The sequence below is a fragment of the Bos indicus genome, chromosome 20, assembly GCF_029378745.1.
Source record: "Bos indicus isolate NIAB-ARS_2022 breed Sahiwal x Tharparkar chromosome 20, NIAB-ARS_B.indTharparkar_mat_pri_1.0, whole genome shotgun sequence".
NCBI classification, from domain to species: Eukaryota; Metazoa; Chordata; class Mammalia; order Artiodactyla; family Bovidae; genus Bos; species Bos indicus.
The window spans coordinates 4,344,270-4,358,517 of NC_091779.1; the positions used below are offsets into that span (position 1 = coordinate 4,344,270).

Here is a 14,248-nt window from a genome sequence, read left to right on the forward strand (position 1 = left end):
CAGCGCTAGTAGTGAAGAATCTGCCTGCAGTGCAGGAGACACAGGTTCAAACCCCAGGCCCAGAGATCCCATGGTGAGGGAAGGGGCAACCCACTTCAGTCTTCTTTCAGGGGCAATCCCATAGTCAGAGGAGCCTGGCGGGGTCCGTGTGGTCCGTGGCGGGGTCCATGTGTCTGTGGGGTCACAAAGAGTCAGACACGACTCAAGTGTAGGACCGTCCATCTGTCCCTCCCTCACCTCTCGGGTCCCACTGGATAGAGCCTCAATGCCAACAAGCTACAGCAGCCTCTGGGTAAGGCTGTCAGGTTTAGGATGCCCAGTTACACTTGAATTTCAGAAAAATGATGAATAATTTCCTGAAGTATATCCCATGTAATATTTGGGGCATACTTAGAATTTGGTTTTTTAATTTTTATTTTGTATTGGAGTATAGTTGATTTACAAGTGTACAGCAAAGTGATTCAGTTATACATATATCCATCCTTTTTCAGATTCTTTCCCCATATAGCTTATTACAGAAAACTCGGTAGAGAATAATTTGTTGTTTATCTGAAATTCAAATGTAACTTTGCTTCCTATACTTTATCTGGCAGCCCTCATCTGATGGAATGGGGGTGCACTGTATTCACCCTGGATCTTGAGCCAAAATTCAGTCTCAGGAATAAAAAGGGATTCGTAGTCCTTGCCTGCTCCTTTCACATGCTGGAATTGTGCTTTCAGCCCGGCCTCCTGCACGGGGCTCCAAGTGCAGCAGAGAGCACCGCCTCTCTGAGGCCAGACCCTGGGGTACCCCCTCTTGTGACGTTCAGTCTTTCCTCAAGACAGGGTGACTTAGCCCCTTTTTATTTATTTTTATGGTTCCACTATATATTAAAATTATTTTTTAAGTAGATAAATTAAGGTTTTTTGTTGGAGTTTCAGTATCAAGCTCTCAAAAATTAACAGAATGAATATACAGAAAAGTAGAAGGGTATAGTAGACCTGAAAAGCACCATGAACCAATTCAACATAATTAGGATTTATACATTTTTCACACAACAGTAGGATACAAATTCTATTCAGGTTCCCATAGACTGTAAACTAGGAGACGCTGGACATAAAGTACAATAATTTCATGGTCTAAAAGTACTGAAATCATAGCGTCTGTTCCCTCATCACTGTGGATTTATGTTAGAAAGACTTCCTTGATGGCTCAGTGGGTACAGAATACACCTGCAATGCAGGAGACACAGGAGACATGGGTTCGATCCCTCGGTCAGGAAGATCCCCTGGTGGAGGAAATAACTTAGGCTTGGAGAAGGGAAGTATCTTGGTTTGAGAGTGACAGAACCAGGATTAGAGGCTAGGTGCATCTCCCTTTAGTTTGGTGGGTCTCAGCCTTGGCTGCACATTGAGATCACCTGTGGGGGGGTGGGGGGATTGTGGCTCTCAAAACTCCACTTCCCAGGCTGCACCCAGGCCAATTAGATCAGAACCTAGGGGTTGGCTCCGGGCATCCAGGTTTCTTAAGGCTCCTGGGGTGATCCCCAGGTGCAGCTAGGACTGTGATCACAATGATCCTCTCTGCACGAGCTCCTGTTCCTCCTCCCTTTCTGGTACCGAGTTGAGTTCCTCAGACCTCTAATTCAGGGCATGGCAGCATCACACAAGCTCCTTCTCTTGTTCTGACTTTTCTGCTTCATCTCCAATCCCGACTCCCACTCACGCTTTCCCCTGCCCAGATAAGCACCACTCTTGATGTTTGGCATAAGTCCTTGAGCATGTATTTTTAAAAAATACATAGAGCTATTTTGTATGTTTGGCATGCATAGGTGGATGGTATCATGCTAAAGATCTTACTCTGTTTCCCTTTTTTCACTTGCCCCATTTTAAGATTTATCAGTGTCTGTCTGTCTGGTTCCGTGTTTCCTAACTGACGGATACCTGGGTTGCCCCCATGCAGACAGCATTACTGGATACATTCTTCCCCAGGGCTGCCCTGTGGCTGCTGGGGTTACATTCTCTGGGGCACTGATCAGGATGGGCTTAGTGGGGTCCGGAGTGGTCCATCCTGAGAGCCTGTGATTTCCCTGGATGCTCCTCTGGACCAAAGAAAAAGAGCAAATTACTTTCTGCTGAGTCGAGCAGTTCTGGGACCCAGGAGAGGAAGGTTCAGCCAAGTCATGCACACCTGTCCCCCTTCTCCTGGCCCCTTTTTCTCTGAAGAAGCCCTTTCCCCGAGCTCTGGAGTGGAGGCCTCATGCTGTCCTGAGGCAGCCCTGTCCCTCTTGTGGGCAGCTCGGGAGTGGTCCACGTCAGGGCCGCTGCCCAGTGGCAGAATGCTGGTCAGAATGAATATGGGACACCAGCCCAAGGCCACAGCATCACAAACTGTGCTTCAGAAACCTTTGCTTTCAAGAGATGAAACTGGTTCAATCTCACTCAAGCAAAAATAAAGGAAATTAATGTCTCATGGACTGCAAATTCCAGGAAGCAACTGCTTGTTAGCCTGGCTCAATGCAGGGGCCCGAGGAATAGCACCCAGAACATCGGCCTGCCTCTACTTTCCTGTCTTTGTGTCATCCTCCAGCAGGCTTTCCCTTTGGGGTGGGGGCAAGGCCACCAGTATCTCCAGTTCCATGTCTCGTGAACTTAACAAGTCTAGCAGGAAAGCTGCTGCAATCTCAATATCTGGCCTCACTGATCTCCATGGCCAGAGGGATGAGCTAGAGGGACTGGCCAAGTTAAGGCTCCCTGCTCAAGGTACTGAGTGGAACGGGGCGGGGAGAAGTTCCCTCTAAAGAAAAGCTGGTGCTGAGACCAGAAGCAGCAGGGACTGGATGCCAGAAGCCAGTAACAGCAGCTCTCCAAAGGCTTTATATGGGAGTCATTCACTGACCCCAAAGCCTTGAGCCCTTCTGTTAACTTACTGGACCTACTCAGCCCAGGCACCATTCTGAGGGCTTTACCTGGTGATGACCTCCAGTCCTCACAAGAACCCCATGAGACAGGAAACCGTTTTGTCCCCATCCGCACACCCAGCATGGATGGATAACTTGGCCAAGGTCACCTAATGGTTGGTGGTTCCAGAGTCAGTATCTGTTCATTAGGGTTATGAACAAATTATGTGATAAAGACAAACTTGTCGATCTAAATCATGACCTGCTGGTCTGAGTGCATCACTCCATGCTGCAGATGAGGAAACTGAGGCCCAGAGAGGGGTAGGGACCTGCCACCTCACCAGTGGCTGTGGGGGGTGATAGGGTGTGGCCCGGGACGCAGAGAGGTGCCTTGGCGTGGGACCTGTGAGCACCAGCATCAGGCTGGCAGTAGTGGCTGCCGCTGGCTTCATCCGGAGCCTGATGGGGACCGGCTCAGAGCAATGCGCTTCGGTAGTTACTGTTTCCTTTACAAACAGCCCAGCCCAGCGCCAGCCCCGCCCCCCCAGTCAGGCCTCCGCCTGGCAGGCTGGCCTGAAGGCTTCTTTCCCCTTCAGGAGTGGGATCACCGCTCTGTGGTTATGTCCTACTAGGGGCCCTGCAGGCCCACTGTGTGCTGGGTGCAGCGCAAGGCACATGGGTACTCTTTCCACAGCTCTGCCATCCGTCCTCCCCACAGGCCTGGGAGGCGGGGGTGGGGCTCCCCACACTGCAAGGGGAAGCTGAGGCCACAGCCGGCACTGCCAGGGACCAGCCGAGGTCTGTCTGTTGACCTGTCCAGCCCGCCTTTGGTCGGCAGCTAGGCGGCATGCAGAAAAGCGCAGGCTCAGTGCCCGACATCCTCACTCCGTCTCAGTCCCCAGCACCCTGCCTGCTGCCTGCCCTCCCGTGCCCATGGTGGAAGGAGCTCTGCTCCTGCCCCCTCTGCCTGTTCAGGGACACTCTCTGGTCATTTGTCCCTTTCTCCAGCCTCCCGCTCCCTCTCCGCAGAACCATCCCCATGAGCACACACAGGTAGCTCCCATCTTTAAAGAAAATGCCCTTGACAATCTCTTCCACTGGCTACTACCATTTCTCCGCTCTCCTTCAGAGCGAAACTTTCTTAAAGGTGTTGTCTATACCACCCCCTCCCGATCCCTGCTTCAGCTCAGCCCAGTGAAATTTAATTAAAAAAAAAATGTTGAATGTGAAATTAAAAAGACACAAATAGAAAGCAACTTTAACATTGTACAAAACAGTATGAGTAGACCCCAAAGGAAATGAAACATTATCACCTTTACACCACCCTCTGATTTCTCATAATTACTATTCAAACAATAGAAAGTATAGCTAGCAATTTAAGAACTGGGGAAGAGATAAGCTCAAAACCCTCTTCGACCATGTTTGTTCTATGCTGCGTATCGCAGTGCTTCCAGACAGTTTCTGCTGTTTCTGCACTGACACAGGACTGCAGTTGTGGGGAAAACTGAATCTGCTTAGGAGCTGAAGGACACAAGAAATGGTGGGTCCGTAGCCTGGTGTATCGTCCATTCAAACAGTGGGGCAGGTACCAGCCGGTAATTTTTAGGTTCTGCCAACAAGGCTTTCTCTTGAAGTTAAACCAAAAACAGCTGCTTATATTCCCAGGCTTTGTCGTATGTGCAGCAATGGATGGATCCTGAGGAGGTTCAACACTTGATCTCTACCAGTTACCCACGTAGTCATCAGTGACCGATCTGGCCTGACTCACCCCACGCCCCTATCTCGGTCAGCGTTAGCCCTTCAACTTCGTCTTCTCCTGGCTGTGGCACCCTCAGGTGCTGCCAAGCCCAGAGCGGTCGTCCCCATTCTCTCACCAGGCCTCGATCCTGCCCCAAGTGCCATAGCCAGGCAGGGAGGAGCCAGCAAGTGGGCCACGGAGGAGAGGCCCAGGAGGTGGAAGGAGAACCAGGAGCTCTGGAGGCCTGGGGCCAGAAGCAGGGTGGCGAGGCAGGAGAGGTGTTCCCAGCCGCCACAGTAACACGTGGGCAGCCAGTGCTCGTGGACCACCAGAAACCCTTCTCACTCCCATTTTATGAAACGTCTCCCTCATGTACCAAAATCTGGCTGCAGCGGAGCCGTCCCCGCTGCTCAGTGGGCTTCGGCCTTGTGCTGCCAAGCCCAGAGCGGTCGTCCCCATTCTCTCACCAGGCCTCGCTCCTGCCCCAGGTGACCTCTCCCACCTCCTGGGCCTCTCCTCCGTGGCCCACTTGCTGGCTCCTCCCTGCCTGGCTCCACATGCTAAAAGCCCCAGGATTCTGTCCTAGGCCCTCTTCATTCTCTTTCCTTCTCACTATTAAAGCGTCATCTTACTTAAATATGCATGGAGAAAAGTGCATAAACAACCGTACAATTTAACAACTGCTAAGTCGCTTCAGTCGTGTCCGACTCTGTGTGACCCCACAGATGGCAGCCTACCAGGCTCCCCCGTCCCTAGGATTCTCCAGGCAAGAACACTGGAGTGGGTTGCCATTTCCTTCTCCAATTTAACAACTGAGGCAAGGCGATTTCTATTTCAGTTCAGCTCAGTTGCTCAGTCATGTCCGACTCTTTGCAACCCCATGGACTGAGCATGCGAGGCCTCCCTGTCCATCACCAACTGCCAGAGCTTGCTCAAACTCATGTCCATTGAGTTGGTGATGCCATCCAATCTTCTCATACTCTGTCATCCCCTTCTCCTCCCGCCTTCAGTCTTTCCCAGCATCAGGGTCTTTTCCAATTAGTCAGCTCTTCACATCAGGTGGCCAAAGTATTGGAGTTTCAGCTTCAATATCACTCCTTCCAATGAACATCCAGGACTGATTTCCTTTAGGATAGACTGGTTGGATCTCCTTGCAGTCCAAGGGACTCTCAAGAGTCTTCTCCAACACCACAGTTCAAAAGCATCAATTCTTTGGCACTTAGCTTTCTTTATAGTCCAACTCTCACATCCATACATGACTACTGGAAAAACCATAGCCTTGACTAGACGGACCTTTGTCGGCAAAGTATTTTTTATCATCTCCCCTCCTTTCTCCAGATGATCTGGCCCTTGAATCCCATGTCTAAGCTGCTGGCTCCCAAATCCATATTCCCAGCCCTAATGCCACACGTGAACTCCAGACTTGCCCTGCCTACTCACATCTCCTCCTAGCGTCTGAAGAGGCTTCCCACACAGAACACATTCAGACAGCCGTCACAGTGGATGGCACCACCCACTTGGTGCATCGGTCCAAACTTCAAGAGTCATGCTTGATTTCTCATCCAGCACCCCTTCTGTCAGACTGTTCTGTCACGTCTGCCTCCAGGACACATCCCAAAGCAGCCCTTCTGAGACACTGAAGTGACTGAGGGGTGGGCCCTTGTCTCCGGTTCTTCAGTCCTCATTTTCATCTTCACACAAAGATAGTTTCTTTCGTGGCATAAATTCTGCTTTACTGCCAGGCCCAGACATGGTTGATCTGAGAAAGCCAGGCAGAAGGGGAGGAACTGAACTCCATCGCAGACCAGCAGCAGGCCTGGAGGTGGCCTAGAGAGACTGGGAAGTCAGGGCACCATCCCAGCTAATCCAGCCTCCACGTGCCCCACCTGGGACTGCTGCTGTGTGGCGGTGCTTGGTGGGTGATCGTGGAGGAAAGGGATGCCTGTTGGACGCTTCCTCAGGGAAATCAGGTCCCTTGGGGACAACAGCTCCACCTGGCCTGGGACTGAGTTCCCGCGCTGGGCAGCTCAAAGAACAACAAAGATAGCTACATCTGGGGGGCAGTATTGCTAGTCATAAGGAGCCTGGCTTACGAGTCACAGCCTGAGATGGAATCCCATTTCTGTCAACCCTGGCTAGGTGACCTTCAGTTACACTCTACCTCACAAAGCCTCAGTGTCCTCCCACCGTGAAATGTGATTGCATGGGATAGTGGTAAGGATTGCTAAGGATAATGAACACATGGAGTTGCTTCTGACTGATGCTTAAGTAAATGGCTGTATGTACTTTCACCAGGTCCAGAGAGCGTGTTTGGAGTCGAGTCACAGGTTAGAGCCAGGCAGTTTTGATAAGCTTCCGAGGTGGTCTCTTGATGTGGCTGGATTTCTGCCTGTAGCCACCTGTCTGATTTCTCCAGAGAATCTTTGATAGGTAGATTCTCAAGTGTCAGGCGTAAACCAGCACTCTGCCATCCTGGGCCTGTCTCACTCAGGGACAATGCCTGATGGGGACAGAGCGCCCTATATAAAGCAAGGAGACCCAGCCTTTCTGAGGGACTACTGGGGGCCAGGTCCGAGGTGAAGTGCTATCACACACTCTAATACTAGCCTGGAAAGCAGACCAAGCTTGCACTGCTTCCGACTTCACACATGCTGTTCTTTCTTCTGGAATGCTCACGCTCCACCCCCAGCCACCATTCCCGCAGCCTTTGTGTCTTGGCTCCAAGAGGGCTGTTCTGACCCATTCTCAGGCCCCACTTCTGACCTTCGATACACTCAGAGAATACCAGTTCTGTCACTGCCTGGCTGCGGGACCTGGAGTAACTCACCTCGCCTCTCGGAGTCTCCGAAGTCCCCTACTGGCATGTTCCCATGTTTCCAGCGTCGTGAGATGGCAGCTCTCACCTGTATGGCGGCACTCATCACAGTTTGGAAGAAGAGTTAGTTTTCTGTCAGATGCTTCATCACCGTCTGTCCCTCCCACTGGAATGGGAGCTCTGTGCCCGCTTGTTCTCTTTGCCCAGGGTCCAGCACACTGCTTGGCACATGGCAAGCACTCTATACATTTTGTTAATAAATGTTGAAGGAATAATGATAATTAACATCTTTTGAGCACTTACTCTGTGCCATGCTGTGCTAGACTCTATAAAAGCATCTAATTTAACCTATGTAACACCATGGGTAGGAGTGTGGAGGCCAGGTATCACCATTATTCCATTTTAAGCTGAGAAAGTTGAGATTCCAAGAGCTGAAGTGACTAACCTACAGTTACGCAGTCAGGAAGGGCTGAAGCCAAGACTTGAACCTCAGTGTAGCCATCTCCAGGCCATGATCTTGATTAGGGTGCTCTGCTGAAGAACGGGCTCTTCCGTGGAGCTCTTAGGGGCGAGGAAGAAGAGCTCTGGGCATGGCCTCACAGGATGACTGTGGTAGGCAGGGAACCCTGGGAAAATGCATTACACCAAGAGGCTCCTGGAAACATCCACTTGTCTTAAATGCTTCTTCAAAAAAAAAAAAGTGCTTATGTTAGTCTACTCTTTTTTTTTTTTTTTTCTGATTACATAATCAGTTGTTTTGTTGAGTCGCTAAGTCATGTCTGACTTTTTTGCAACTGTAGCCCACAGTTGCAATCCTCTGTCCATGGGATTCCCCAGGCAAGAATACTGGAATGGGTTGCCAATTCCTTCTCCAGGGGATCTCCCCAACCCAGGGATGGAACCCATGTCTCCTACATTAACAGGTGGATTTTTTTTTTACCACCAGCTCCTAGGGAAGCCCCAGAAAATCAATATCTGTTCATTAAAGAAAAATGAGAAAATCTGAAAACTCTTAAGAAGCAAATTTCTACCCAGAGACAATCACCGTCAAATCTCTATGTATTTCGTTCCTTCCTGTGCATCCCATGCACACATTTCCCACATAATTAGAACCAAATCATACAGTTTAGTATTCTTTGTTGTTCAGTATCAAGGCATTTTCCCACATTGTTAAATATTAATTGAAAACTTGATTTTTAAAAATATCAGGGGTTTTGATAAAACTTTGTAGTATCCATGTTTACTGCAGAAAAGTTGAAAAATACAGAAAAATCTGAAGACAATTCCTCATAACCTTACCCACCCTCATAACCTTACCTGAGAAGTAATAACCATTAACATTTTATGTTTTCTAGACCTTGATATCCTCTGCACATATAGTAGTATAGACAGATAGAGACACACACACACATATACACTTCTTCTAAGGACCAAACGGAAATCGTTCTTCTTCCTTCATGTTACGGGGAAGCATCCTCTAACACAAGACAAACTCAAACGTCCACAGAACCCAACCAAGTAGCCGAGATGGGCAAAGGGGCCAGCTCAGGGTCGTGGGGAAAGGGAGCAAGCTTTCACCCACTGGTGACGTGCTGGGATCCAGACCCTGGCGTTACCAGAACTGATTTTCCAAAAGAGGCTGCAAATCCAGTTTAAAGTGAAATATCCTGAATCACAAGTCTTGGCCACTAATTTAAAAAAAAAAAAAATTTTTTTTTTAAAGACCAAGTGTTGATTTGTTTAACAAACCAACAGAAGGGGGAAAAAGAAGAGACATCCATAGCTTAAAAGAGACCAATGACAATGAGTGGATTTTATTTGGATCTTCATTCAGACAAACTTGGAAAAAAGCATATTCTCACACATAATATTGACAAGAAGTCTTTAAATTTGACACAGACATGCTGAAATTTGTAAAGATAAAATGGCATGTCTAGGATTTGCTTCAAAATAATAACAGGAGGGAGAATGATGGGGGCATCAATGAAACAAGATTGGTCATGAATGATAACTGTGAAATCTGGGTAAGAACCAATGATTAGGTATGTTTTCTATAATCAATTGTATGCATTTATTTTTTTCAAAAAGTTTGAAAAACAAAACCAAGGTAGAACACCAGTAGGCCAACCAGACAGGTCTGTGAACCAGCATCAGAACTTGGATGGCCTGCCCTGTACATGGAGGGAGTTGTTCAGTCCCTCAGTCATGTCTGACTCCTTGTGACCCCGTGGACTGCAGCACACCGGGCTTTCCTGTCCTTTACCATCTCCCAGAGTTTGCTCTAACTCATGGCCACTGAGTTGGTGATGGAGGGAGTCGGGGTAGGGAATAACGTATGAGGCTCTCACCAGGGGTTCGGGCGTGCTTTTTGAAAATCATGTTTACTGTTATGATTTAATATTTGAAAAACTAAAGAGAAAGAAATATTTTTTCCCATGATATAAATGACAGAATGCTAAGAAAATCTTAGCTGGAGTGGTCCAGTTTTAAAAGTTTGAGAAAACACTTTTTCTTGTTTCATTTACTTGTTAACAAGAATATTTTTATCACAAAAACAATTTCAAAATAATTCTTTCTTTCCCTGATATCTCTTACTGACCGGCAGTCAGACTCTTCTAGAGACCTCATTCACTTACTCATCTAATATACTACATAATAATGAACGCTATCTGCCAAGCACTCTGCTAAGCCCTGAGACTTGGTGGTAAACAGACTGTCACAGACGCCGCCCTCCACGGACTCACGGTGTAGGTGGGGAGATGATCAACAAGTAATCTACCAAAGCATGAAGACCTGTATTACCTGAATAACAAACACTATAGATCAAGACATTTTTTCATATTACTAAGTTACTCAAAAAATATTTTCATGACTGTGACTTTTAAAAAACTCCCCCTTGGTGTCCTGTTCTATGAGTCCCTTTCTTGCAGAAACCTTACACATTAAAAGTTCGAACAGCACCCAGGTACCGTGCTCCCTGCTGCAGACACATCAGTGAGGAGGACAGGCCTTTCAGAGGCAGCATGGAACCCGACAGCCCCGGGGTCCAGTCCTGACTTTGTCACCTAGTTGCGGGGCGACCTTGGTCATGTTCCCTAGCCCCTGTGCCTCAGCTCCCTTCTTTGGTGAATGAATGGTGGGTGGTAACGGTACACACCTCAGAGATAGCATGAAGACTAAATGTGAATCTGTGAAAAGGAGCGTAAAGTAACGCCCTGTCAGAGTAAGGCCACAAACTCAAGGGTTTGCTCCTTCCCTTGGAGCTTCTGTACTCGCTGGGGAGACAGTAATGATTTTTAAACGCCCTTTAAATCTTCAAAATCGGGGGGGTGGGGCGGGGGGAGGAAGGAAGAAGAAGGGGCAAAGTAGAAGAGAGAAAGGAGGGAGAGGAAAGGATGGAGGGGTGCGAGTAAGAGAAGGAAAAAGGGATGAAGGGCCTGGTTGGACCACCCCAAAGATACGATTATGCCAGTGTGCTCTCGGGGCGATGCTTAATTCAGTTCTACGCACCGGGAGATCTTAAATAAGCTCAGGAAGGAATCAGGAAAGGAAACTGGCGGGCCGGGCGGGGTGGGGCGCGGGCCTGCTCTGCGGGGTCGCGCTCACCGCCCTTCTTCTGCCCTCCTCGCGCAGAAAGCGGGTTCGCCGACACGCTGACGCCCGCGCGCCTCGGCCAGGCCCGCTTCAGCGCCTGCCTGCCGCCCAGCAGCCACGACGCGGCCAACTTCGACAACAACGAGCTCGAGAACAACCAGGTGGTGGCCAAGCTGGGCCACCTGGCGCTGGGCCGCGCCCCAGGCCCGGCCCCCGCCGACCACGCGGCCGCAGCCATCCCGTGCGGGCCCCGCGAGCGCCAGCGGCCCTCGTCGTCGCCGGCGCTGCTCGAGGCCGACCTGCGCTTCCACGCGACGCGCGGGCCCGACGTGAGCCTGTCGCTCGACCGCAAGGTGGCCTGCGCGCCGCGCCCCGACGGCGGCCGCACCCTCGTCTTCTCCGAGCGCCCACTGCGGCCCGGGGAGAGCCTCTTCGTGGAAGTGGGCCGCCCGGGGCTGGCGGCGCCCGGCGCGCTGGCCTTCGGCATCACGTCGTGCGACCCGGGAGGGCTCCGGCCTGCCGAGCTGCCCGCAGACCCCGACGCGCTCATCGACCGCAAGGAGTACTGGGTGGTGGCGCGCGCCGGACCCGTGCCGAGCGGCGGGGACGCGCTCAGCTTCACGCTACGGCCCGGCGGCGACGTGCTCCTGGGCGTCAACGGGCGCCCGCGCGGCCGCCTGCTGTGCGTCGACACCACGCAGGCGCTCTGGGCTTTCTTCGCCGTGCGCGGCGGCGCCGCCGGCCAGCTGCGCCTCCTCGGTGAGTCCCCCGACTGCGCGTGCGCGGGGCTCGCCCCCGGAAACCCGGCGCCTCTGGATAGGTAGCCGCTCCCGCAGCCGCTGAAGCCCAGCCAGCAGTCCCCCAGACTTGAGCGCGCAGCAGAACCGTCTGTCCTCCACTTAGAGTTTCCGATTCAGTAGGGGTGGGTCCCCAGAAGATGCATTTTAACCAGGGCCCCGGGGATGCTCATCCCTGGACCACACCCTGTCCATACCAACCCAAGTAACCCGCTGGTGTTAGGACCTGGCAATTTTTCCCCCCATTATTATGCTTTATTATATGCATATTTTCACATTATATAGAGTATGTTACGTGCCAGAGATAAAGAAAATACAGCTGCATTTAAAAGAGGAAAATGAGAATAACATCATCCACAGAAAATAGGGTGCAGGCTGGACCCACCACGTTTTCAGATTGATTTTTGCATTCATTCATGCCGCACATAAACACGGAGTGCACCCCGTCTCCAGCTATGGGCCAATCTGTGAGCTCCCAAGATGGGCAGGGCAGAGGACTGGATACAGACCTTGGACCTCCTCACATCCTCTCTGGCACCCAAATGGAGATTTGCACGGTGTGATGTTCGCTACAGCAGAGGGGCTTCTCCTTGCTCCAGCTTGGTGGAGCCGGGCTGGTGATCAGGGAAGGCTTCCAGAGAGCATAGCTCTGTTTTCAAGTTTTAGAAAGTCCAAACAATGACAGAAATAATGAACGCTTCATATGTCACATCATTCAGTTTGATCCTCCTGATAACCCTGTAAAACCAGTATCATTATCCACGAAGATGCCTTCAGTGTAGAAAGGGAGCGATGACCTGCATCGTGCGTTTGTGAGGATGAAATGATCAGGTGCATATAATGCTTTTAGCAGGTAACTGCCACATGCAGCGTGTTTAGTAAGTAGCATTAGTAATGACAGTGACTTGCTGTTTAACCGAGGACAGAGGAACAGGGTGGCAGTGGTTGTCATTTGGTTGGTTTGGGGTTTGTTTAAGGGACCATCAAATACAGTCATCATTTCAGCCTGAAATAAGTTGCCTGAGTTCCCACTGGGGCTTTGCAAGAACTAAGCCTAGAGTCCTTCTCCCTCTCCCCAGCTCCCCTAGGCGAACCAGAATGAGCCTTTGAGTGGTCAGGAGGAGAAGATAGAACAGCATTTAGAGGCCAGAGACTTGCCCTCCTGATCCCTATCTGACAGCAGCTCTGGTGCTGTAATCTGTCCATCAGTCCTCTAGTAGGGCACAGAACGGGGTGTCTCTTCATGTCAGAAGTAACTATCATTTCCTGAACCAACAGTTCAGGGAAGAAAACCCATCCACGTTGAACACTAGTCAGGAGTCTTGTAGTTGCAAGTAACAAAACCCCACTCACGGTGCCATAAGCAAAAGGAATTTGGGGAGTACCCACATACCTTAGAAGTCTGGTAGTGTATTGGATGGATTCAGGGACAGCTGGATCTAGGTGCTGAGAGTATGTCATCAGGATTCTACTTCTCTTTCCATCTCAAAGCTCTACTTTCCTCTATGTTGCCTTCCCTCTCAGGCACACCCTACAGCACCAGGCTTTTCTCTCGATGGAATGGGTCCCTTCTTTCCTAGTGGTGCTAGTGAAAATCACAGAATTTGGGCTTGCAGGCCTCGCTTGAGTTATGCGCCCTTCACTGTAAAGAATCCACCTGCAATGCTGGAGACCCTGGTTCAGTTCCCAGGTCAGGAAGATCTGGAAAAGGGATAGGCTACCCACTCCAGTATTCCTGGGCTTTCCTGGTGGCTCAGATGGTAAAGAATCCACATGTAATGCGGGAGGCCTGGTTCAATCCCTGGGTTGGGAAGATTCCCTAGAGAAGGGAACGGCAACTCACTCCAGTATTCTGGCCTGGAGAATTCCATGGACAGAGAGGCCTGGCAGGCTATAGTCCATGGGGTCACAAAGATTCGGACATGACTGAGCGACTTTCACTTCCACTTTCCTTGAACCACCATTGAGACCAAGAGTAGAAGTTCTTTCTTATTGGCTTGGCCTGGATCATGTGCATGAGGGTGAAGTAGGACCTCTAACAAAATTCCAGTGGTGTTTCTGAAACAGGAATGGAGGTCAGGCAGACACAGACCAGATGTCTACCCCACTTGTACGATGACATCAATTCTCAGCAGAATCCTATGCAGTAGCTCTTGTTCTCCATTAGATCCATGAGGTAGTGAAGGTGCAAAGCAGTAAAGAGCCAGGGGCTAGCAGAGCAGAGCCCACCTCCCATGTCCCTGATGGATTCTCTGTGGTCTCAGGAACCCTGCAGTCCAGCCCTGCGACCACATCCCCATCAGGGTCCCTCAGCGGCTCCCAGGACGACAGCGACTCCGACATGGCCTTCAGTGTGAACCAGTCCTCCTCGGCATCTGAGTCATCCCTGGGTAAGGACGTGTGGACCCTCTGGGGTGCAGGGAGA

General features: G+C 50.5%; 1 protein-coding gene across 2 annotated transcripts in view; it reads left to right on the forward strand.

The window, feature by feature from the left end:
* NEURL1B (neuralized E3 ubiquitin protein ligase 1B) overlaps window positions 1–14,248 on the forward strand; it is a 44,510-nt gene that overhangs the window by 25,601 nt on the left and 4,661 nt on the right. Inside the window, exons 3-4 of one of the 2 annotated variants that reach the window (XM_019982934.2) lie at window positions 11,066–11,785; window positions 14,088–14,213. In XM_019982934.2, the coding sequence (XP_019838493.2) occupies window positions 11,066–11,785; window positions 14,088–14,213 (846 nt within the window). The remainder of the gene's footprint in view (window positions 1–11,065; window positions 11,786–14,087; window positions 14,214–14,248) is intronic. The other variant, XM_019982935.2, reaches the window with a different exon arrangement.